Consider the following 22,232-nt stretch of genomic DNA (forward strand, 5'->3'; position numbering starts at 1 on the left):
TTTGCGGTGGAGCGTACGCGGCGGCGAAGTGGGTTCCTACCAGCGGCAATGGTCCGTCGCGGTGAGGGGTGTTTGCGGTGGCGACAGTGATCGCGGGGCGAGAAGGAGGAAAATGTTTGGATTTTTTTTTTGGCTCTGGTCACCGACAAGGCTGGTTCGCGTCGTTTTCTCGCCCTGCTAGATTGGGTTCGGCATGGGGCGTCAGGTGAAGAGTTAGGCCACGCCGGGCGGAAAAACAAATTTGGGCCCCCCAAATCAGCTATTGGAGACCGTACTATATGCATTCAAGTCTCTCAATGTTGTCTGTCACATTCATCCAAATGATGATCACACCTCACAAAAGTACGAATCTAAGGGAGTTCCCTAGGCACATTTATTGCTGCGCCAACAGATGTCACAGATGCATATGCCTGCACAAAATGAAAAGTATAAACAATACGTACACCAACAACCAACAAAATATCAGACGATATTCCATTTATATTGGTATTCCTGTGGTTTTTAATGTACTCAACAGAAGAGTTTGCTTATTCTGGATCCACAATCACAAAGTAGGAAGTTTTATATATGGCACCCTGAATTCTGTTTAGCAACCTTATATTTTTATATCTTTGTCAACTGATATTTTTGGCTAATTTTGTTTAGAAGTTAAAATTCATAAACTGAATAAAGAAACGTTTACAAACAAACATGTGCAGCAGCTCGAGCAGCAAATCAGGAGCTTCTTCCTCAGACATAACCATGCCATGACCCACCTTGGGTTCTAGATCAGGATGTTGCTTCTGATAACGAATCAAGCTGCCATCAGATCTTGTAGCCATTATGCTTCCTAATTTCAAAGCCTTGTTATCTGGCTTCTTGCTAGTTTGTCCAGTGAATGGCTTCCAGAAGATCTTACATGTTGTGCACCTGCTTCATTTGACACATGCGAAGTAGGCATTCCTGATTGTAGACCCTTTACTTCTAGCCTTGTTCGATTCAACTGATGGCATTGGGCGCAGTAATCTGAGTCCACCATTGCTAGCCTTTTCTTTACGGAAAAATTATATCCACATACTGGCTAACTGGTGAGCTATAGCGCGTATATCTTGACTTGTCTGCACACATACCTTTTCTTTTACAGTCCTCCCATTTCCTGTACAAAGTTCAGATTGAAGAGAATCAGGTAGGCTGCAAAAGCAGAGTTTGGACAATCATCCTTACATTACTCTAATCAAACAGTACATAAATAAGCTCTATTCTCATTGGTGTGAACATTTGCTGCCTATTTTCTTTTTAACTGTTAGCTAAGGTGGTGCGTAAACATAAACTATTGAGTAACAAATCCCCCTCATCAAAACAAGCGCAGCCTGAGCTTCTCACCCTTGCAAAGGAGAGAACACACATGAAGTTTCTAACAGCTAGTAAAGGGATATAGGATACATACCAGACAAGCGAACAGTTAGCAGATCGGTCGAAACAAGCAGAAGCAAGCGCACACAATGTCGCAACAGTTGTGTTGCATTTTTTGCCAGCAAACCCTGCCAGAAGTTGAATGCAGAAGCCAAAGGCTTGAATGTAAGAGAAGCTGCATTATCCTATTATGGATAGGAAGTTTACTAGAGAAAAAACTTACAAGTATCCTAGAGTTTAGCTTAGTAAGTCCTTTAGACCCAGCAAATGATTTAAGAGCATTTGGAGGAAGCTTAAGTAGCTCCTTAGCCAAATGTAGGCGCCCTGATGTAGTTTGCTCACTAAAGAACATTTCTTCTTGCAGTAAAGATTCTTTCCTAACTACTGCATATGATGCAACAGACGAATTTTCGCAAAGAGCAGTTGAAAGTTCATGTACTTCCAGTTTATTTGACATATCTCTCATTTCATTTCTTTCACTATCTGGCAGCATTTAGTATGTTTGTAGATGTTCCACCACATAAACATAATCCTTACCACTGTGTACCAAATCAATAATCTGAACTGGTTCTCGATGACCATTTAAACTTACACCACCAACAGTATCTGGGTGCTCTTTGCACGTTGCTTCCCCAGCAAAAAATAAACAGTTCACAACTGGCTGTCCCAGAATGTCATAATGTTGTCCTGATGCTCTTACTGCAACATAAGAGTAAGCACCTCTACTACAAGGATCAAGGCCCCAGTTTGTGACAACTGATGGGACTGGATCTGGTATAGCAGCATCTGTAAAGAGCTTAACCACCATGGCATTACTAACATGAACATCAGAACTGATACTTTGTCCATCTATAAAGCAATTGTCCCTTTAATTGGTTTCTTCTGCAGGTGGACCAAAATAATACATATCATCATCCCAAAAGACCTCAGGAAACTCCAATGCCATTTTATTTAGAACACCAAATCCAAGCCTATCAATGGAAGACATTTTACAGTCTGGCAAGGAAGGAGAAAATTTGATTGCATTTGCTTTCAAACAGCTAAGAGGAACAGTGATCAAAATAGCATCTCCCACAAATTCACCCCCATTTGAAGTGAAACCTCAACAGTTTTCCCATAACTACCCCTAGCATCTGACTCCTCAGACCTGCAAATTACTTCAGTTACCAAGTGGTTCAACAGAACGTCAACTCCCTTCTGTAAGGCTCTCAAGAACCTTTAACCATACAATGAGGTCCTCCAAACCCTCATACACATCATCTTGGTTCCAGTAAGGAAGAGAGACTAGGCAACTCCCACTTCTTCTGCAGTTGCATTGTCCTGGCTCATGTTATCATCCTTCCCACTCTGTGTGAAGTGCTCTAAGTATGCAAAGTGCCAGTTCATAACTCTTCTTTTGATAGGGCTGCGAACATCTATCTTATCACCCTTCCCGCAACGAGCTATCTCCTTTTCTGTTGAAGCACTTACAGAAATGTCAAAGCCTCTTCCTGCACTGGCTAAACTTAATAACTGATAATCCTGTCTCACAAAAGAAACAGCATGAGCTTCATATTTCTTCTTAAGAGCATATTCCAGCCCATCCTCAAGGGATAAACCCATAGCACTTTCATCATTTTGTGCAAAAAGTTGTTCCATTTCATGAACAGGACCATTGTATTCAGATTGCATATCATCGTCCAAATCATCAGCAACCTTGTTGCCAGTTATAACATCGTAGAGAGGGCAAGCACTATTCAGAACAGTCAGTTCAAGACCAAGCTGAGAATAAATCAAAAAGAATGGATTGGCCTTTCTTTCAGTTGCTATATCAGCTTCCACACCAGTAATAATGACCACCAATCCTATCACGCGCTTCAATAACAGTAACAGCAAAACCTTGACGCCGCAAATTGCGTGCCGCCATTAAATCTGCTAGGCAAAATCCCACAAGCATTCTACTAAGTCACGTAACAAGTTTCAAAGTCTCAATCGATCCTAGTATATTACTGTTCAGCCAAGCATTAAGTTATCTTAGGGACAGACAATCCTTACTAATAAATCTCACAGTAACCTGTTATGCCATTGAGCTTGACTTGTGTGAAGACACTGTAAGCTCCTCCGTTCGACCCGATCAACCCCTTGACCAATCACCATGTACCTAAAATCAAAAACATCAAAAAGGTGAGTTAAGTAGTGCATTGTAGAACTTAGTTAAGAGTTAAAGAAAGTACCTCAACAACTCTGAAAGAGTAAAGTTCCTTTACTGAAGTGACATCAACCTTTAAGAAACCTTTGTCGCCAAACAGGACACCATGTGAGTCCTGGCATTCAAAAAAGGGGCCATTCTCCAGCGCAAATGATATTACGCTCAAAGCATGTGTTGTTGGATCAGTTGGAGTACCAAATGAATCATTGGGATCATACTTGTAAACAGCAGCAGTCCGGTAACACTTTCCGTAATTTTTGCTAATCTTAATCACTGCACAGAGTGGTCCGCCATTTCGTAGCTCGTATAATGCATCTCTAATATCCTCGACACTAGACATATCATAAGAACGCAATCTCTTCACACAGTAGCGACAACCGCGTTGTGGTCGACCCTGAACCACAAAGAAAATTATGTCAAACTTGTACTAACTAACAACTGATGTCATATATACTCAAGCCATTACCATATAATCATCTTCGGTAAGCACACCAGCATAAGCCAGTTTCGTTAGAAGGCGTTTGGCAGCCGTCACGTTAGGAAACTGTTGTTTAGCTTGACTGCTAAGTTCTTCTAGGTGATCGACTGAAAAGCGAATGTTTCGATCATTCTGAATCCGGAAATTAGAACCCATAGTTGTTGCTATGGAAGAGTATAAACACCATCCTGCAATTATTGTGGCAAACATTATTAAAATTGGTAAAATGGCATCAAAGATACACTCCATTTGTTCCAAAAAAAAGTGGCATCAAAGATACACTCCATTTGTTCCAAAAAAAAGCTGCTCAACTTTTGCTGGATACGGATCTATATACACACTAAAAACATGTCTAGATACAACCGAATCTAGACGGACTTGTGCAGCTTATTTTGGGACGGACGGAGGATAATTTCACTATAACGCAATTAGGAGTGAACTGAGAGCAAATTAGTTAAGCACATGTTGCTATCTTGAACATTACAACACTTTGTTTCCTCTATTAACTTAAGCATTAGTTACACATCCAGCTTCAGCGAAGTTCAATCGTATCATGTTCACTTAAGAGTTTTTAAAACATACAGAAGAAGTAGCCAAATTCTAATTTCATCAATAAAATTGGACCCCTCCAAAGTTCATTACAACACCAAATAAGTAAATGGCCCAACAAATAAGAAATAGATTATGCCTAGAATCTGGTGCTTTTCCAGTAAAGTAGCTCAAGTGCATAGCGGTTCTGCTGAATCAGTACCCACCTAGTGGAAGGCCACAATTCATACAACAAATCATGTGAATTATTTGTCTAATTCAAAAAAATTATCATGATACTGACTAAATGCAAGTCACAGAGCCATCTAAGTGACAAGCAGGCCTAGAGTTAGATTCAAAAATAAGACGGACTTATTGTTAGATTAAGTGCAAATCATGTGGACTAGTTGTCCAATAAATTTAGTGAACACATGGGCCAGATAATAGTATATGAATTAAGAAATGAAGAAAAAATTGCATAGGAAAGAACTTAGACAAAATATGCTACATTCTTAATTATCTTTAGACAGAGTATCAACACTTCAAAGGTTTATCTGATAAAAGTACAGGAAAACATGTACCGATTATTCTCTAGCTATATACAGGAAAACCCCAATGCCCAGGCGAGCACGCATGCAACCGCACAGCGACGCATGCCTAACGGGGTTAGGAGGAACAAAACGATAAAATTGGTGTACACAGCTCAAGGCCTCAAGCACAGCTCATTTCTATTTATCTTTTTTACTCAGGTTAACTTTTTGAAGGTGCACCTGATATAGCATGAATTATTTCACATGTAGGACACTCGGAAAAAGGAAGAGCAAGAACAAAGGGTGTAGCTGCAACTAGTTATATTATTTATTTTCCTTAACTAAAACACCATAAGAGAAAATTAATCAGCAAAAATGGGCATACCAGGTTTCTGATGTTCAATATGCGACAACGCCTTAATACCACCCTCCGAAACATGATTCTTCCAGGAAAACCTCTCACGAAGCTGCTCATATGTTTCTTGCATGTTTACTGTGGATACACAAAATTTAGTGAGTGAGCAATAAAAAGTGAAAATTTGTACGAATTCATAAATATTCTGACAGTTAGGTCATAACAAAGGAGTTTCTTTCTTCTCAAAAGCAACAAAAATCCAGACAACTATTCCAAGTCCAACTTTTATATGAGAAAAGTATGACAAAAAGGAACCATAGAAACGATGGAAACCACTATTCTTTTTAGTATCGTTCGTTATTCACTAGATCGAGCAATAGTAACAAAGCGAGTAAGAGCTATCATGTAGAAGAATTATAAGAGGACACACTGTACAATTTGCTCTAGCTGTAGCCAGCCTCGAGAAATTCATTGCGACGTTTTAATGGTGTACAGGATAATACAAATATTAACTGCTCCGAATATTTTATGATGGATCAACGGGTACTGGGGGAAAAGGGAAAAAAGATAAGAAGTGTGCTGCATGCTGCAAGTCCAGAAGTCAAAGTACAATAGCCCTAGCTTCCACATTAGCCATTAAAGTCAGTAACAGCGCTACCTAACAGCAACAAAATCAAGTCAAGATTTATGTAGAGTAAAAACAAAAGATTTTGTAAGTTACGGCTGTTCGGATGCAATATAATGACCTTTTTTAGGTAATTACAGAAGGTGCTCTGCCTTTTCATTAATATAGGAGGGAAGAGTCACAAAGAGAGCAAAAAAAGCGGTGATCCCAGGGTGATCCCAGCTCTACAGAGAAAACTACGAAGCACTCCGTCTCACCCTTAGCTCCCTCTGCCATTAGGAGGTCAACAACAGCAAACCACCCTGATCCACCGTTGATGAAATAATTCTGAAGATAGAGCTGCTATGCTCGATCCAAATATTACAACAGCCGTGAGCAGCCTGTTATGAATAAGAAACTAGGCAAAAAAAAAAACTTGACCCTGCCCTCAGCCATGAAGGTGTCCATGCCCTAGCCAAAGGGGGCCTCTGAATGAATTGGATCCTCAGAATTGAGGATCAAAAGCAGACTTGCTGGAGTAGCCAAGAGCCAGGAGAAGAATATTTGCACGCACGTACATCCATCTACGACTGAAAATACCACCCCCCCACCACCCACGGTGACGTTCTTCAAGGCCGTCCCATTCTAACTATCACGTATTATTGATGCCCTGACCGCCATACTTCAAGGGCGCTCAATGTGCAGCGAATTAGATGCAATTCTCACGCGAATAAAATCCAGTCAGGTCTGTGTAGTTACCTCTTGGGTCGATGACGCAGAACACGTAATGGTCGAACCCGGCGCGCACGCAGTCAAACCTCACGATCCAAGCGGGCAGCTCGCTGCCGCCAGCAATCAGCCTGCGGAAGTCGACCAACTCAGACAGGGCCCCGCTGCCGCCGCCAGCACCGATTTTGCCTTCTCCTGCAGAGATACAGAGATTAGGGTTTGGCGATTCCAGCGTAGACGTGGAGGTGACTGCGGCGCGGAAAGGAAAAGGGTTGTGGGGGGGGAGAGACCTGCTCGAAACTCGCAGTGCCGGCGCCGCGCGCGGAGGAACTGACGCGAGAACGACGGATCTGCTCCGAACTCGCAGTGGCGGCGCCGCGCGCGGAGGAACTGACGCGAGAAGGACGGATCTGCTCCGAACTCGCAGTGGCGGCGCCGTGCGCGGAAGAACTGACGCGAGAAGGACGGTCTCTGCCGTGCGGGTGCGATCGACCTGGGAAGAAAAGGGGACTCTGGGCCGTCCCGTCTGGGATAAAGTGACCAATCGACCGGTATAGTCAAGGCCCAGAGAAATTCACCGCACACCCCAGCGACCAGGTCGCTTGGTTGGGCCGCGGCCTATTAAGAGTAGGTACATCTTTTTTCTTTTTTCTTTTTTGCTGTTTCTTTTCTGTTAATATTTTTCTTTTTCAATATCTATTTTTAAAAAAATACATATTCGGAGAAAAAAATTAAAATCTGTTCAGATTCGAAATTTTCGAAATGTTCAGATTTTGATTTATTTTTTTCGAAATATGAACATTTTCGGATTATGGATATAACTTAAATTTGAACATTTTTAAAAATTTGTAAAATTTATTTTTTCCAAAAATTTAACATTTTTAGTTATGAACATTTTTCGAATTTGAACGCTTTATATATTTGATTGGATTTCAAATTTGAATGTTTTCATAATTTGAACATTTTTTGTATTTGAATCTTTTTAAAATTTAACCATTTTGTTCCACCATTAATAAGAAGAACCATGTTTTCCCGATCGGTACATCAACCGGTCACTGGCAGCATTCACCCAGGTTTGAGCCCAAGCTTTGACAATTTTGCAAAGAATTTTTTAATATAAGAACTCGCCTCGTAAGTGGATTCCCGTTTTGAATCCGTCATTTGTCTGGAATCATGCCTCGTCCCCTCCCTCCTCCCCATGTCCCACTCCCATCCATCCTCCGCCTCCACCCTGAAAGAACATCTCTAACATTCTGTTTTGTGTGTTTGATGTCAATATATGTGATACACTAATGTTTGTTTAAGTGGTACAGGGATTACATAGACATTTATTCATGTGTGTTGGATTTGATCGTCTGTCAAAAGAAATCAGAAAAAGTTGGCCAGGCCGGATAATCCGGGCCGGATATTGTTGAAATATCCGGCCCCCTGATTTTGGCTAAGTCGTCGAGGAAATGCAGCGCAGTATGGGGGCTGGACATTTGCCCGGATAATGTCCCGGTATTGTACCAGGGCCGGATATTTTGGAAATATTCGGCCCCCTCGTTTTTGGCTAAGGACTAGAAGAAATGTGAACCAGTACAAGGGCCGGACATTTGGCCGGATAATGTCACACTTTTGTCCCGAAGGCCGGATTATCCGGGGGGGGCGGATTATCCGGCCCTTACTTAGGCCAGAATATCCGGCCCCCCGGAAGCAGCAACGGCTCAATTTTGAGGGGAGGTATAAATACCCCCCTTCTTCTACCTTGGTTGCTTGCTCAATCATTATACAAGAAATCTGCCAAGCCACCTCCATTAGAGCCACCTCAAGAAAGTCAAGATTTGCAAGATCTCCTTCCTCCCCCAACCAAAGCTCTTGATCTTTGGAGATTCGAAGGAGAAGACACCGATCTACATCCTCACCGAAGCGTTCTTCATTTCCCCCTCTCTTGTTTGAGGGATCTCATGCTAGTGTTCCTATTTGGTTCCTTAGTTGATTTGTGTTGATGTATTGTTGTTGATTGTTGTGTTGTAACAGATTTGGGAGCCTCCAATTTGGTTGTGGATGTGTGCCCCAAGAACCTTGTAAAGGCCCGGTTTCCGCCTCGAGGAAATCCCTTAGTGGAAGTGGGCTAGGCCTTCGTGGCGTTGCTCACCGGAGATCTGAGTGAAGCCTTCGTGGCTGTTGGTTTGGCTTTCGTAGCAACCACACTCCTCCAAACGTAGACGTACCTTCTTGCAAAGGAAGGGAACTACGGGAATCATCTCCGTGTCATCGCGTGCTCCAATCTCGGTTACCTCTATCCTATTCTATCTCTATATTGCTTAGATATATCTTGCTTAGTTGTTAGCCTTGTCATATAGGTAAATTCACTTAGTTGCATATCTAGAGAATTTACCTTTTGTGTCAAGCCTAAATTGAAAAAGAACTAAAAATTGGTTTGCACCTATTCACCCCCCCCCCTCTAGGTGCGGCATACGATCCTTTCAATTGGTATCAGAGCCTCGGCTCTTATTTCGGGCTTAACCGCCTAAGAGTATGCCGGACGAGGAGTCCTCGGAAGGGGCCGCCAAGACGGTCTCCGTGGATGACTTCAATTCGTTGAAGTCCTCCATGGAAGCCCAAATGGAAAGCATGAAAAAGATGATTGCCGAGCTTTTAGCTCCGGCCCTTCCCAAGGCTCCTAGTGTAGAGGTAAAAGGCACGGGTGCGTTAGATGAGGGAGAGGCTTCGGACTTACCCTCATCTACCAAACCCGTGGAAGGTGATAACTTAAACACTATCAAATCTCCCATTGCATCTCCTAAGGGAACTAGTGGGAGTGAGAGCTACCATCGAGTACCTCCACCTTTCCAATCTCCCGATATACCGGTTCCCCATCCCCATTTGAACATTCAGGGCGACCCACCTAAGTTTTCTATTGAAAATTTCGATACTTGGCAATTTGAGTTCCGCTCTCATGTTTGTAGTGCCTCCAATGAATTATGGAGAATCATCTTGGAGGGTTTCAAGCCATACAACCCCGACAAGTTGACTAGAAGAGAAGCGGTTGATAGTCAACTCAACAACACCGCCTTGTACATGATTCAAACTAGTGTGGGGACAAAGGAATTGCATCGTGTCCGGAACTACACCACCGCCAAGGAAGCTTGGGATGGTTTGACCGCTAGTTGCATTGGAAGTGAGAGCACAAGGAGGAACAAGTATAATGCGCTTAAGAATAAAGCCGAAGGGTTCTTGAGGCTACCGGATGAAGATCATGAAGACATGTATGGAAGACTTCTCACCGTTGCCGATGCCTTCCGCTTATTGGTGCCACCCACATAAATGACTCTTGGATCAAGGAGAAGTACATTGAATGCATGATGCCATTTGTACCCATTGATGTCAAGACTCTTGTGGGGAGGGAATGCTATTCCTCTCTCACCTCTCAACAAGTCGTGCACGAGATGCAAGCTCTCAAGGTGCTTGAGGAAGCCTCTCATGATTCTCGCAATCGTGCTCTTGGGATGGCAAAAGGTTCCAACCTTGCCTTGGTGGTCAACTCCGTCGAAGAAGTGATTCCTCAAGAATCTTATAGGGCATCTTGGAGCATGACCTATCCGGAAGATTTGCAATGCCACTACCATGACCACATGGCCTTCCATGCAAAGTCGTTTTGGATTGATCCGTCCAAGGCCAAGGAAGACAACATCAAGAGAAACAACAAAAGTGGGTTCACTAGCTTTGGTCCAAAGACAAGATCATGCTACAATTGTGATGACAAGCGCCACTTCATTGCCGAATGCCCCTATGAGAATAGAGAGCTTCATAATGGGAGGCTCATTCCCAAGGACAAGAGCAAAGACACAAAGGGCAAATATTCAAAAGCCCCCAACAAGAAATTCTACAACAACAAGACCAAGAAGGGCAAGAGGCCCTCAAGAATTGTGCTAGTAACAAAGGAAGAATATTCTTCTGATGAAGTGGGAAGCTCTACTAGTGAGGAAGATGAAGAAAGCTCAAAGGAGTTGGCCGCCATCGTCACCACCAACATTCCCTCTTCATCTCTCTTTGACTCTCCCAATGAGAATCCTCATATCAAGAATGCACATTGCTTCATGGCAAGGTCCTCCTTGGACACATCTATTGTGCTATCAACTCAAGAAGAGTATACCTCCGGAGATGATGATGTTGATGATGAAGAAGATGCAACCTCTAATGGATTGGTCGCTCTTGCCTCCCTCTCCACCAACTCTTCATCACCAAGTGAATCCCCCAATGAGGTCATTCATGTGGAGGAAGAAAGTTGCCTCATGGCTAAATCCTCCGAGGTATCATCCCCTAACCCCTCTATGCCTAACTTATCTAGTGATCTAGGGGTTGATGATGCTAGTCTAAAAGTGAAACAAGAAATGCTAGAGTTTGATGATTTCATTCTAAACCTACAAGGTAACACTAAAAAGCATGTTTCAAGCCTCATGATTTGTATAGCTCAACAAAGTGATATGCTTGAGAAAAAGGGTCAAATAGAGAGAGAAGACTCTCTTGAAATCCATGCCCTTAAAAATGCTCTTGAGGAAAGTCAAGAAACTATAGCTTCTCTTGAGGAGAGGCTAGAAACTCTTGAAGAGACTCAAGATAAAATTAACAAGCTCACTAAAGCTAGAGATCTTGCTAGAGCTAAGACTAAAGTGCTTAAAAAGGAAAAGTCCCAATTTGAGGTTGATCATGAGAAACTTGTGAAAAATCTAGATGAACTAGACAAAGCTCACAAAGCTTTGAAGAGTGAATACACTCTCTTATCCAAGTCTTATGAGCAACTTCAAATTAGGCTTGCTTCATATGACATACCTAGTACCTCTACTCCTTCATGTGATCATGCAAATATAATTGAGGAAAATGCTAGGTTGAAAGATGAACTTGCTAGGACCTCCTCTCCCCAAAGTAAACTTTCCTTGGATGATCTTTTGAGTAAGCAAAGGTCAAACAATGGGAAGGAGGGACTTGGTTTTAATACCAAGGCTAAAAAGGCAAACAAGAAAAAGACCAAGCCCGCACATGAGAAAGCTAATGGTGAACCCCGAAAGGGAAACACCATTAATGATGATGGTGCGGGAATAGATAACCCTCACTATGTTCTCTTTAAAGATTATTATGGTGATGTCTATGCTAAATATGTTGGTCCTTATGATGGTTATGTTGCTTGGTCTATTTGGGTCCCAAAGACCCTTGTTGCTAACAAAAGAGGACCCATTGAAAAATGGGTACCTAAATCCAAGAATTGATCTCATGTAGGACTATGCCGCCGGAGGTTCAAAATGGGTACTTGATAGTGGATGTACAAGTCATATGACCGGCGGCAAGAACCTCGTCAAGGAGTTGAGGCCCAACATAAATAATATCACCGTCTCCTTTGGCGATAACTCTACATCCGAGGTATTGGGTTTTGGCAAGGTTGTGGTTGCACACAACATTACTCTTGTGGATGTCATGCTTGTCAAAACCCTTGGTTACAATTTGCTTTCCGTTTCCGCCCTTGGCAAGATGGGTTTCGCCGTCTTTATTGATAATGATATTGTGGTCCTCTTGTGGAGCAAGACTCTAAAAGTCGCTTTCGTTGGGTATCGCGAACATAACTTGTATGTGGTGGACTTTTCGGGGACCACCACTTCAAGTGCGATGTGCCTATTCGGAAAGGCGGATGTGGGTTGGTTGTGGCATCGCCGCCTAGCCCATGTCAACATGAGAACTTTGCAAAGTCTTCACAAGGGGAACCATATTGTGGGACTAATGGAAAATGTGTCTTTTGCCAAAGATCGTGTTTGTAGGGCTTGTGTTGAAGGCAAAATGCATGACTCTCCGCATCCAAGCAAGACTATCATCTCTTCCAATAGGATCTTGGAGCTCCTTCATGTGGATCTCTTTGGTCCCGTTACTCATGCAAGTCTTGGTGCGAAGAAACATTGCTTGGTGATTGTTGATGATTACTCAAGATATACTTGGGTTTACTTTCTCAAGACGAAAGATGAGACCCAACAAATATTCATTGACTTTGCTACCGAGGTGCAACGCCAACACAACCTCCTCATTATGGCAATAAGAAGTGACAACGGCTCTGAGTTCAAGAACTATACACTCAATGATTTTCTTAGTGATGAGGGGATACGTCATCAATATTCCGCTGCTTACACCCCTCAACAAAATGGTGTTGCGGAGAGGAAGAACCGGACTCTTATGGATATGGCAAGATCTATGATGGCGGAGTATAAATCCCGCTATAACTTTTGGGCCGAAGCCATCTCCACCGCTTGCCACTCTTCTAACCGGCTCTATCTCCGCAAGGGATTGAACAAGACTCCATATGAAATACTCACCGGCAACAAGCCCAATATCTCATACTTCAAGGTGTTCGGTTGTAAGTGTTTCTATAAAATCAAAGGAGTTCGTTTGTCTAAATTTGCTCCTAAAGCTTTGGAGGGTATATTTGTTGGTTACGGTGCCGAATCTCACACTTATAGAATCTTTGATGTATCCTCCGGGATTATCATTGAATCTTGTAGTGTGAAGTTCGAAGAAAATGATGGCTCCCAAGTGGGGCAAGTTGATGTATGTGCAGGTGATGAAATACCTCAAGATGCCATAGTAAGAATGGGTGTGGGATTTTTCCGCCCCATTGAGGGACACGGTGTGGCGTCTCGGGAAGAACTATGCTCTACCACGGTGGAGCCCTCATCCTCTCAACATCAACAAACCCCATCTCTTGAAGCAAATAATGCACCAACCCAAGAACAAGAACAAAACCCTCCCTCTTGTGTGCAAGATCAAGGACAAGATCAACCACGGATTCATGATGGATCCGATGAATATCCTTTCAACATTCTACTCTCACCGGATAATGTCCAAGATCAAGCACATGAGGATGAGCAACCTCAAGTAATTGAGGAAGCTCAAGTTGAAGTTCAAGACGGGGACCCAAATGATCAAGATGATCAAGTGACACCTCCAAGGCCAAAAAGAACCAAGGAGGAGATCGAGGCCCGTCGTTTAGCAAGAAGAGATAGGACCCTTGAAATTCGTGGACACACTCATGATAAGGTCCTTGGTGATGTTCGAGCAAAAGTCTCCACAAGAAGGCAATTTGCTAACTTTAGCAATCATCATGCTTATATCTCCGTAGTGGAACCCAAGAAAGTTTTTGAACCCCTTCAAGATTCGGATTGGGTGGAAGCTATGCATGAGGAACTCAACAACTTCAAGCGCAACAAAGTGTGGACCTTAGTAAAGAAGCCAAAGGAGTGCCGCAATGTTATAGGCACTAAATGGATATTCAAGAACAAGCAAGATGAGTTTGGAAATATTGTGAGGAACAAGGCAAGATTGGTGGCTCAAGGTTTCTCTCAAGTTGAAGGGATTGACTTTGGAGAGACCTATGCTCCCGTGGCTCGTCTTGAGTCCATCCGTATCCTTCTTGCTTATGCATCGCATCATAACTTTAAGTTACAACAAATGGATGTGAAGAGTGCATTTCTTAATGGTCCCTTGCATGAAGAGGTGTATGTTAAGCAACCCCCGGGGTTCGAGGATCTCAACTTTCCTAACCATGTCTACAAGCTTGATAAAGCACTTTATGGTCTCAAACAAGCTCCTAGAGCTTGGTACGAGCACCTTAAGGAATTGTTGGTAGACCGTGGGTTTGATGTTGGGCTAATCGACCCCACTCTTTTTACTAAGAGGGTCAATGGGGAGCTTTTTGTTTGCCAATTATATGTTGATGATATTATATTTGGCTCTACTAACAAAGCTTTCAATGATGAATTTTCAAAGCTTATGACCGATAGGTTTGAGATGTCTATGATGGGAGAGATGAAGTTTTTCCTTGGTTTTGAGATCAAGCAATTGAGAGAAGGAACCTTCATCAATCAAGCAAAATATCTCCAAGACATGCTCAAGAGGTTCAAGATAACCGAGTTGAAGGGTGTGGCCACTCCGATGGTTACCAAATGTCATCTTGCACTAGATCCCAATGGTAAAGAGGTGGATCAAAAGGTATATCGCTCCATGATTGGATCCTTGCTTTACCTTTGTGCATCTAGACCGAACATAGTGTTGAGTGTTGGTGTGTGTGCAAGGTATCAAGCTTCTCCTAAGGAGAGCCACATGATGGCTCTCAAAAGAATCTTTCGATATTTGGTTGATACCCCAAGATATGGTATTTGGTACCCCAAAGGCTCAAGTTTTATTCTCAATGGATACACCGATGCGGATTGGGTGGGTGACAAGGATGATAGGAAATCAACTTCCGGGGCTTGCCAATTCCTTGGTAGGTCCTTGGTGTGTTGGTCTTCTAAGAAGCAAAATTGCATATCTCTCTCCACCGCCGAAGCCGAATATGTTGCCGCCGCAAGTGGATGCACTCAATTGTTATGGATGAGGCAAACTTTAAAGGAATACGGTGTCATTTGTGACAAAGTGCCTCTATTATGTGACAATGAAAGTGCCATCAAGATTGCCTATAATCCGGTGCAACATTCAAGAACGAAGCATATTGAGATCCGGAATCATTTCATTAGGGATCATGTTGCCCGTGGTGATATTGAGCTTATCTATGTTCCTACCAAAGATCAACTTGCCGATATATTCACGAAGCCTCTTGATGAAGCAAGGTTCACTTATTTGAGGAATGAGCTAAATATCATCGATTCAAGGAGTATAGCTTGACCATCTTGCAAACACACCTTCGTCTCAAAACTTTATTTGGTTTAGATGTGGGCATGGAAATAGGGGGAGTGCGGTTTAAATTATTGAGCTATCCCTCCCCCCATAATGCCAACATTAAAGATTTCATTCTCGTTATATCATATGTTGATATGTGAGCTTAAATGATGAGTATTGGTTTGGACCCAAGATATATCTTCGCGGTGCCATACCATAACACTCATATATGGTGGCCTAGGCCACCACACTCTTCTTCGTGAAGAGTTGGAGTTGTTTGGTTTTTCATTGGATTTTATTGACATCTCCATGTTCTTATGGGAAATCACTCTAGTTTGGCCTTATTTGCTCATATCTTGCAAACTTGAGTGACCATGTACCATTAACAGTTTGTATCTTCTTATACCTAAGCCTCCTCTCTCCTATAAGCCATTTCCATCTTGCTCATTTGTCATGTTTGGTAAAAAACTTGGAGTTAGAGGTTTTTCGGTCGGATGATCTAGGTTGCTCCATCTTATTGGTAAATTTGCACCTTATATGTGACGTGATACATTATTGCATCGCATATGGGTCATGCAAATAACCAACGAAAGATGGGCCGGATTCACGGCGATTCTGGAATTTTCCAGAACCCCGGATAATCCGGCCCCGAAGCGACTGAAAATCCGGCCCGGCCGGATTATCCGCCCTAAGCTAGGGCCGGATTATCCGGCCTGGGCAGATCTTGAAAGGGTTGAGGTCGAGGCCGCGGGGGGCCAAACGGTTCACACCTCCCCCCCCCACGCGCCTCTCTCCTCTTTCTCCTCTCAAGACCGCCGGATCTCCTCCTCCTCGCCGGAGACGCTCCGTCCGCCCCCTCTCGGAGTTCTTGGGTGGATCGGGTGCATCTCCTCCCTACCTACCTTCTCCTCCAAGTGGTTTCCACAATGGATGTGGGTATGATTCACAATCTCTAACCCTAGATGTTGTGTTTTATATGTGCTATTTTCTTGGTGGAATTGGTGTCTAGTTGTTCCAAATCACGTGTAGTGTACTCCTCTTGCATGCTATGAGGCCGATCTAGTCTTAGACAAGTTTTTGATTGAAAATCTGCACATCTCGCAGGGCCGGATTATCCGCCCCCCGAGCAGGCCGGATTATCCGCCCCCAGGGGACACCGGATTATCCGGCCTGGAGCTTCATCGCCGCTGCAGTTTGCTTCAATCTATCATGTATAGATTTGTACCGACTTATAGCATGTTTCTCGAGTATATTACTGTATCTTACATGACTTATGAGCATTACCTTCTCTTTGCTACCCGCCTTTGCTTCTCACAGGTGGTGCTTCTCGGGGTGGTCGGAGACGCCAAAGGCATGATCGATCCAGTGACGAGTTTGCACCCAATGCACCTCGCAAGTCCGTCACTTCAAGGAGGAAGAACAAGGAAGTGAGGGAGAACTACAAGGCCATGGATCCAGTTTCTTATTCCGCTATCCGCTTGAAGAACTGGTATGAAGATGTTCCAAGGGATGAAGAGATAGAGGGCAGGAGATTCTGGTGCATGGAGCAAGTGTTCATCTACAAGGACGTCTATGAGCCCATGAAGAATCTGAGACCCATGCAAGCTATCGATGTGGACATTCTGGCTGCAAACGATCACTTTGAAGATGCAATCTGGGTAGCGGGAAGAATGGGCTTGAAAGATATCATGAAGATTCAATGTGACTATAGCCCAGATTTGGTAAAGCAATTCTTTGCCACTTTGGCAATCAAGAAAGATGAGGAACGCACTATGGAATGGATGACTGGCTCCACTCACTGCAGTGCCACTCTGCGCCGTTTTGCTGGTATTCTTGGAGTTCCTGTTGATGAGGGTCGTCGTCTTCATGGACCACAACAGACAGATAAGAATGCTCTTGCGAATCTCTATACCTCAGCGGGAAGGATTGGTTATACTAAGGGGCTGCTCCTCATATACGATCGCTGCTCCGGTTCTTTCGGGCAACCATTTGCCCAAGTGGTGGTAACAATGATGCTCTCCGGGGAGTCCTTGTGGACCTTATGCACCTCAGCTTTAAGTGTGCTCGTGATGGTGATGAGGAGCGGGACTACACTCTTGATATCATGGACTTTATCTTCCATGAGATCCGTGATGCCATGGTCTCCCGGACCACCATACCATATGCACCCTACATCCAGCTTCTCATCAACAACTCTATGGCTGTGAATAGTGAAGATTTGAGTGGGTATCCTTTGGTGAAGCACCATGTCAAGAAGGCCTACAAGCTTAAGCCAGTCTCTTCACTGCATCACACTGACACTTTCATGGGTGATGCTCGTTCTAGTGGTGTTGCTCCTGCTCGTCATCCTGATGTCCCGGCTATGAGGAAGCAAGTGACCCGGCTTAGTTGGTTTCAGCGTCACATCCTTTGCATGAACATTGAGATCCATAAGGAGAACTATGCAAATTAGCCGAGAGCGTTCTGAGATTAAGCATACTCAGGCGGTTATTCTACACAAGCTCAGTGGTGATCAAGGTCCCCCGCCTCAGCCTCCAGCTCACCAGGGTTACAGTGGTTGGCACTCTGCACAGGTTCCATGGAGTGATCTTGATGATTGCCTTCAAAGGTCCAACACCTCTCGTCGTTCTCCGGATGCACCTGACACTGATGAAGAGGAAGAAGAAGAAGAAGAAGAGGCGCAAGAGTCTGATGATGATTATGCCTCCGAGTGATCCCCATGGGGCGAGTAGCATCGCGCTTGTCCCCTTTTTGGCGTCTCGATGCCAAAGGGGGAGAAGTGTTCTATTAGGAACTCTCTCGGGGATTTGCATGGTGTGGGCACAAGCATATGCGTTTATCATTCCTTTATTGCTTGTGTTCCCTCTTATTTGAACTATTCGCTTTGGTTGTGTTCCGCTTCCGTTTAAAACTATGTGCTATGTGGTGTGAGACATTGTTATGGTTTTCGGATTTCTATTTGTTGAGATCAAGGATATTACATTATGTGTGATGCTATATCTCCGTATTATATATCTACACATGGGTATGATTTCTTACATCCTATCTCAACTTCATATGTGTCAATGTCTAGTGTTAGAGCTCATGTTGGATATCTCTTGTGATGAGGCACCATACTCCTATGTGTTGTGTATTTGTATTCAAATGCAAATTACTTAGATGCACACATGTAGGGGGAGTGCCTCTATGGTTTGCCATCATGATTGTCTCTTTAGTGATTCTCTTGCAAATCCGTGTATTGTCATCAAACACCAAAAAGGGGGAGATTGGAAGAACATCTCTAACACTATGTTTTGTGTGTTTGATGTCAATATATGTGATACACTAATGTTTGTTTAAGTGGTACAGGGATTACATAGACATTTATTCATGTGTGTTGGATTTGATCGTCTGTCAAAAGAAATCAGAAAAAGTTGGCCAGGCCGGATAATCCGGGCCGGATATTGTTGAAATATCTGGCCCCCTGATTTTGGCTAAGTCGTCGAGGAAATGCAGCGCAGTATGGGGGTCGGACATTTGCCCGGATAATGTCCTGGTATTGTACCAGGGCCGGATTATCCGGGCCGGATTGATACGTCTCCGACGTATCGATAATTTCTTATGTTCCATGCCACATTATTGATGTTATCTACATGTTTTATGCACACTTTATGTCATATTCGTGCATTTTCTGGAACTAACCTATTAACAAGATGCCGAAGTGCCAGTTCCTGTTTTCTGCTGTTTTTGGTTTCAGAAATCCTAGTAACGAAATATTCTCGGACTCGGACGAAATCAACGCCCAGGTTCCTATTTTTCCCGGAACCATCCAGAACACCCGAGAGCCGCCGTAGGGGAGCCCTGGGGGCCCCACACCACACCCCGCGCGGCCAGAGGGGGCCGCGCCGCCCTATGGTGTGGGCCCCCGTGAAGCTCCTCCTCGCGCCGCCTCTTCGCCTATATAAAGCCTCCGTCGCGAAAACCCCGATGCGATCGACGAAACCCACGTAAACCTTCCGAGCCGCCGCCATCGCGAAGCCAAGATCCGGGGGACAGAGTCTCTGTTCCGGCACGCCGCCGGACGGGGAAGTGCCCCGGAAGGCTTCTCCATCGACACCGCTGCCATCTCCACCGCCATCTTCATCACCGCTGCTGCTCCCATGAGGAGGGAGTAGTTCTCCATCGAGGCTCGGGGCTGTACCGGTAGCTATGTGGTTAATCTCTCTCCTATGTACTTCAATACAATGATCTCATGAGCTGCTTTACATGATTGAGATCCATATGATGAGCTTTGTATCGCTACTAGTTGTGTGCTACTCATGTGATGTTATTAAAGTAGTCTATTCCTCCTGCATGGTGTAAAGGTGACTAGTGTGTGCACCGTGTGGTTCTTGTCGTAGGCTATGATCATGATCTCTTGTAGATTGTGGAGTTAATTATCATTATGATAGTATTGATGTGATCTATTCCTCCTTCATAGCGTAATGTGGACAGTGTGTGCACTATGTTAGTTCTTGGTTTATTTTGCAATGATCTATTATGCTCTAAGGTTATTTAAATATGAACATTATTGTGGAGCTTGTTAACTCCGGCATTGAGGGTTCGTGTAATCCTACGCAATGTGTTCATCATCCAACAAAAGAGTGTATGTAGCACATATGAGAAAGAGTTATTTATTATGCGATCAATGTTGAGAGTGTCCACTAGTGAAAGTGTAATCCCTAGGCCTTGTTCCTAAATACTGCTATCACTGCTTGTTTACTGTTTTACTGCGTTACTACTGCTGTAATACTACCACCATCAACTACACGCTAGCAAGCTATTTTCTGGCACCGTTGCTACTGCTCATATATATTCATACCACCTGTATTTCACTATCTCTTCGCCGAACTAGTGCACCTATTAGGTGTGTTGGGGACACAAGAGACTTCTTGCTTTGTGGTTGCAGGGTTGCATGAGAGGGATATCTTTGACCTCTTCCTCCCTGAGTTCGATAAACCTTGGGTGATCCACTTAAGGGAAAACTTGCTGCTGTTCTACAAACCTCTGCTCTTGGAGGCCCAACACTGTCTACAGGAAAGGAGGGGGAACGTAGACATCAAGCTATTTTCTGGCGCAGTTGCCGGGGAGGAAAGGTAAAAGGTACTCACACTCCGTATCTCGGCTACTAAGCTATTTTCCGGCGTTGTAAGTACTCGAAGCTATTTCCTTTAGATCCTGCAATTGCAACTTTTTGTTTCTTGTTTACACTAGTAAGGCATAATGGACAACATCTGTGAGCTTTTTATTCTATTTCCTGAGTCAAGACATGAATGGTTTAATGCGAAAATTAAAAAACCTATGGAATCTTATTTGCATGCTAGTAGCAATGATATTAGTATGAACGCTTTGAACACCATTGTTGCTAATGATATGGAAAATTCTAAGCTTGGGGAAGCTGGTTTTGATGAGCATGATCTTTTTAGTCCCCCAAGCATTGAGGAGAAAATTTTCTTTGATGATACTTTGCCTCCTATTTATGATGATTATAATGATAGTAGTCTTTTGTTGCCGCCTGTTATGGAGGATAAATTTGATTATGATTACAATATGCCTCCTATATTTGATGATGAGAATAATAATGATAGCTACTTTGTTGAATTTGCTCCCACTATTACTAATAAAATTGATTATGCTTATGTGGAGAGTAATAATTTTATGCATGAGACTCATGGTAAGAATGCTTTATGTGATAGTTATATTGTTGAGTTTGCTCATGATGCTACTGAAAGTTATTATGAGAGAGGAAAATATGGTTGTAGAAATTTTCATGTTACTAAAACACCTCTCTATGTGCTGAAATTTTTGAAGCTACACTTGTTTTATCTTCCTATGCTTGTTACTTTGCTCTTCATGAACTTGTTTATTTACAAGATTCCTATGCATAGGAAGCATGTTAGACTTAAATTTGTTTTGAATTTGCCTCTTGAAGCTCTCTTTTGCTTCAAATACTATTTCCCGCGAATGGATTATTAAAACTGCTGAGCCCATCTTAATGGCTATAAAGAAAGAACTTCTTGGGAGATAACCCATGTGTTATTTTGCTACAGTAATTTGTTTTTATTTTGTGTCTTGGAAGTTGTTTACTACTGTAGCAACCTCTCCTTATCTTAGTTTTGTGTTTTGTTGTGCCAAGTAAAGTCTTTGATAGTAAAGTCAATACTAGATTTGGATTACTGCGCAGAAACTGTTTTCTTGCTGTCACGAATCTGGGCCTAATTCTCTGTAGGTAACTCAGAAAATTATGCCAATTTACGTGAGTGATCCTCAGATATGTACGCAACTTTCATTCAATTTGAGCATTTTCATTTGAGCAAGTCTGGTGCCCTTTTAAAATTCGTCTTTACGGACTGTTCTGTTTTGACAGATTCTGCCTTTTATTTCGCATTGCTTCTTTTGCTATGTTGGATGGATTTCTTTGTTCCATTGACTTCCAGTAGCTTTGAGAAATGTCCAGAAGTGTTAAGAATGATTGTGTCACCTCTGAACATGTGAGTTTTTGATTATGCACTAACCCTCTAATGAGTTTGTTTCGAGTTTGGTGTGGAGGAAGTTTTCAAGGGTCAAGAGAGGAGGATGATATACTATGATCAAGAAGAGTGAAAGCTCTAAGCTTGGGGATGCCCCGGTGGTTCACCCCTGCATATATCAAGAAGACTCAAGCGTCTAAGCTTGGGGATGCCCAAGGCATCCCCTTCTTCATCGACAAATTATCAGGTTCCTTCTCTTGAAAC

General features: G+C 43.2%; 1 protein-coding gene and 1 pseudogene across 1 annotated transcript in view; both read right to left on the reverse strand.

Moving 5' to 3' along the window:
- Positions 1–460: 460 nt before the first annotated feature.
- LOC127305175 (lysine-specific histone demethylase 1 homolog 3-like) lies at positions 461–3,328 on the reverse strand (annotated as a pseudogene).
- Positions 3,329–3,445: 117 nt separating this feature from the next.
- The window catches only part of LOC127309117 (uncharacterized), a 31,285-nt gene continuing 12,498 nt past the window's right edge, over positions 3,446–22,232 (reverse strand). Inside the window, exons 4-9 of the mRNA XM_051340095.1 lie at positions 7,095–7,330; positions 6,835–6,999; positions 5,502–5,609; positions 4,047–4,246; positions 3,606–3,974; positions 3,446–3,532 (exon numbers count right to left, since the gene is read on the reverse strand). Coding sequence (XP_051196055.1) covers positions 3,506–3,532; positions 3,606–3,974; positions 4,047–4,246; positions 5,502–5,609; positions 6,835–6,999; positions 7,095–7,330 — 1,105 coding nt within the window. The 3' untranslated portion in view covers positions 3,446–3,505. The remainder of the gene's footprint in view (positions 3,533–3,605; positions 3,975–4,046; positions 4,247–5,501; positions 5,610–6,834; positions 7,000–7,094; positions 7,331–22,232) is intronic.

Source organism: Lolium perenne, chromosome 6, assembly GCF_019359855.2.
Source record: "Lolium perenne isolate Kyuss_39 chromosome 6, Kyuss_2.0, whole genome shotgun sequence".
Classification (NCBI taxonomy): Eukaryota; Viridiplantae; Streptophyta; class Magnoliopsida; order Poales; family Poaceae; genus Lolium; species Lolium perenne.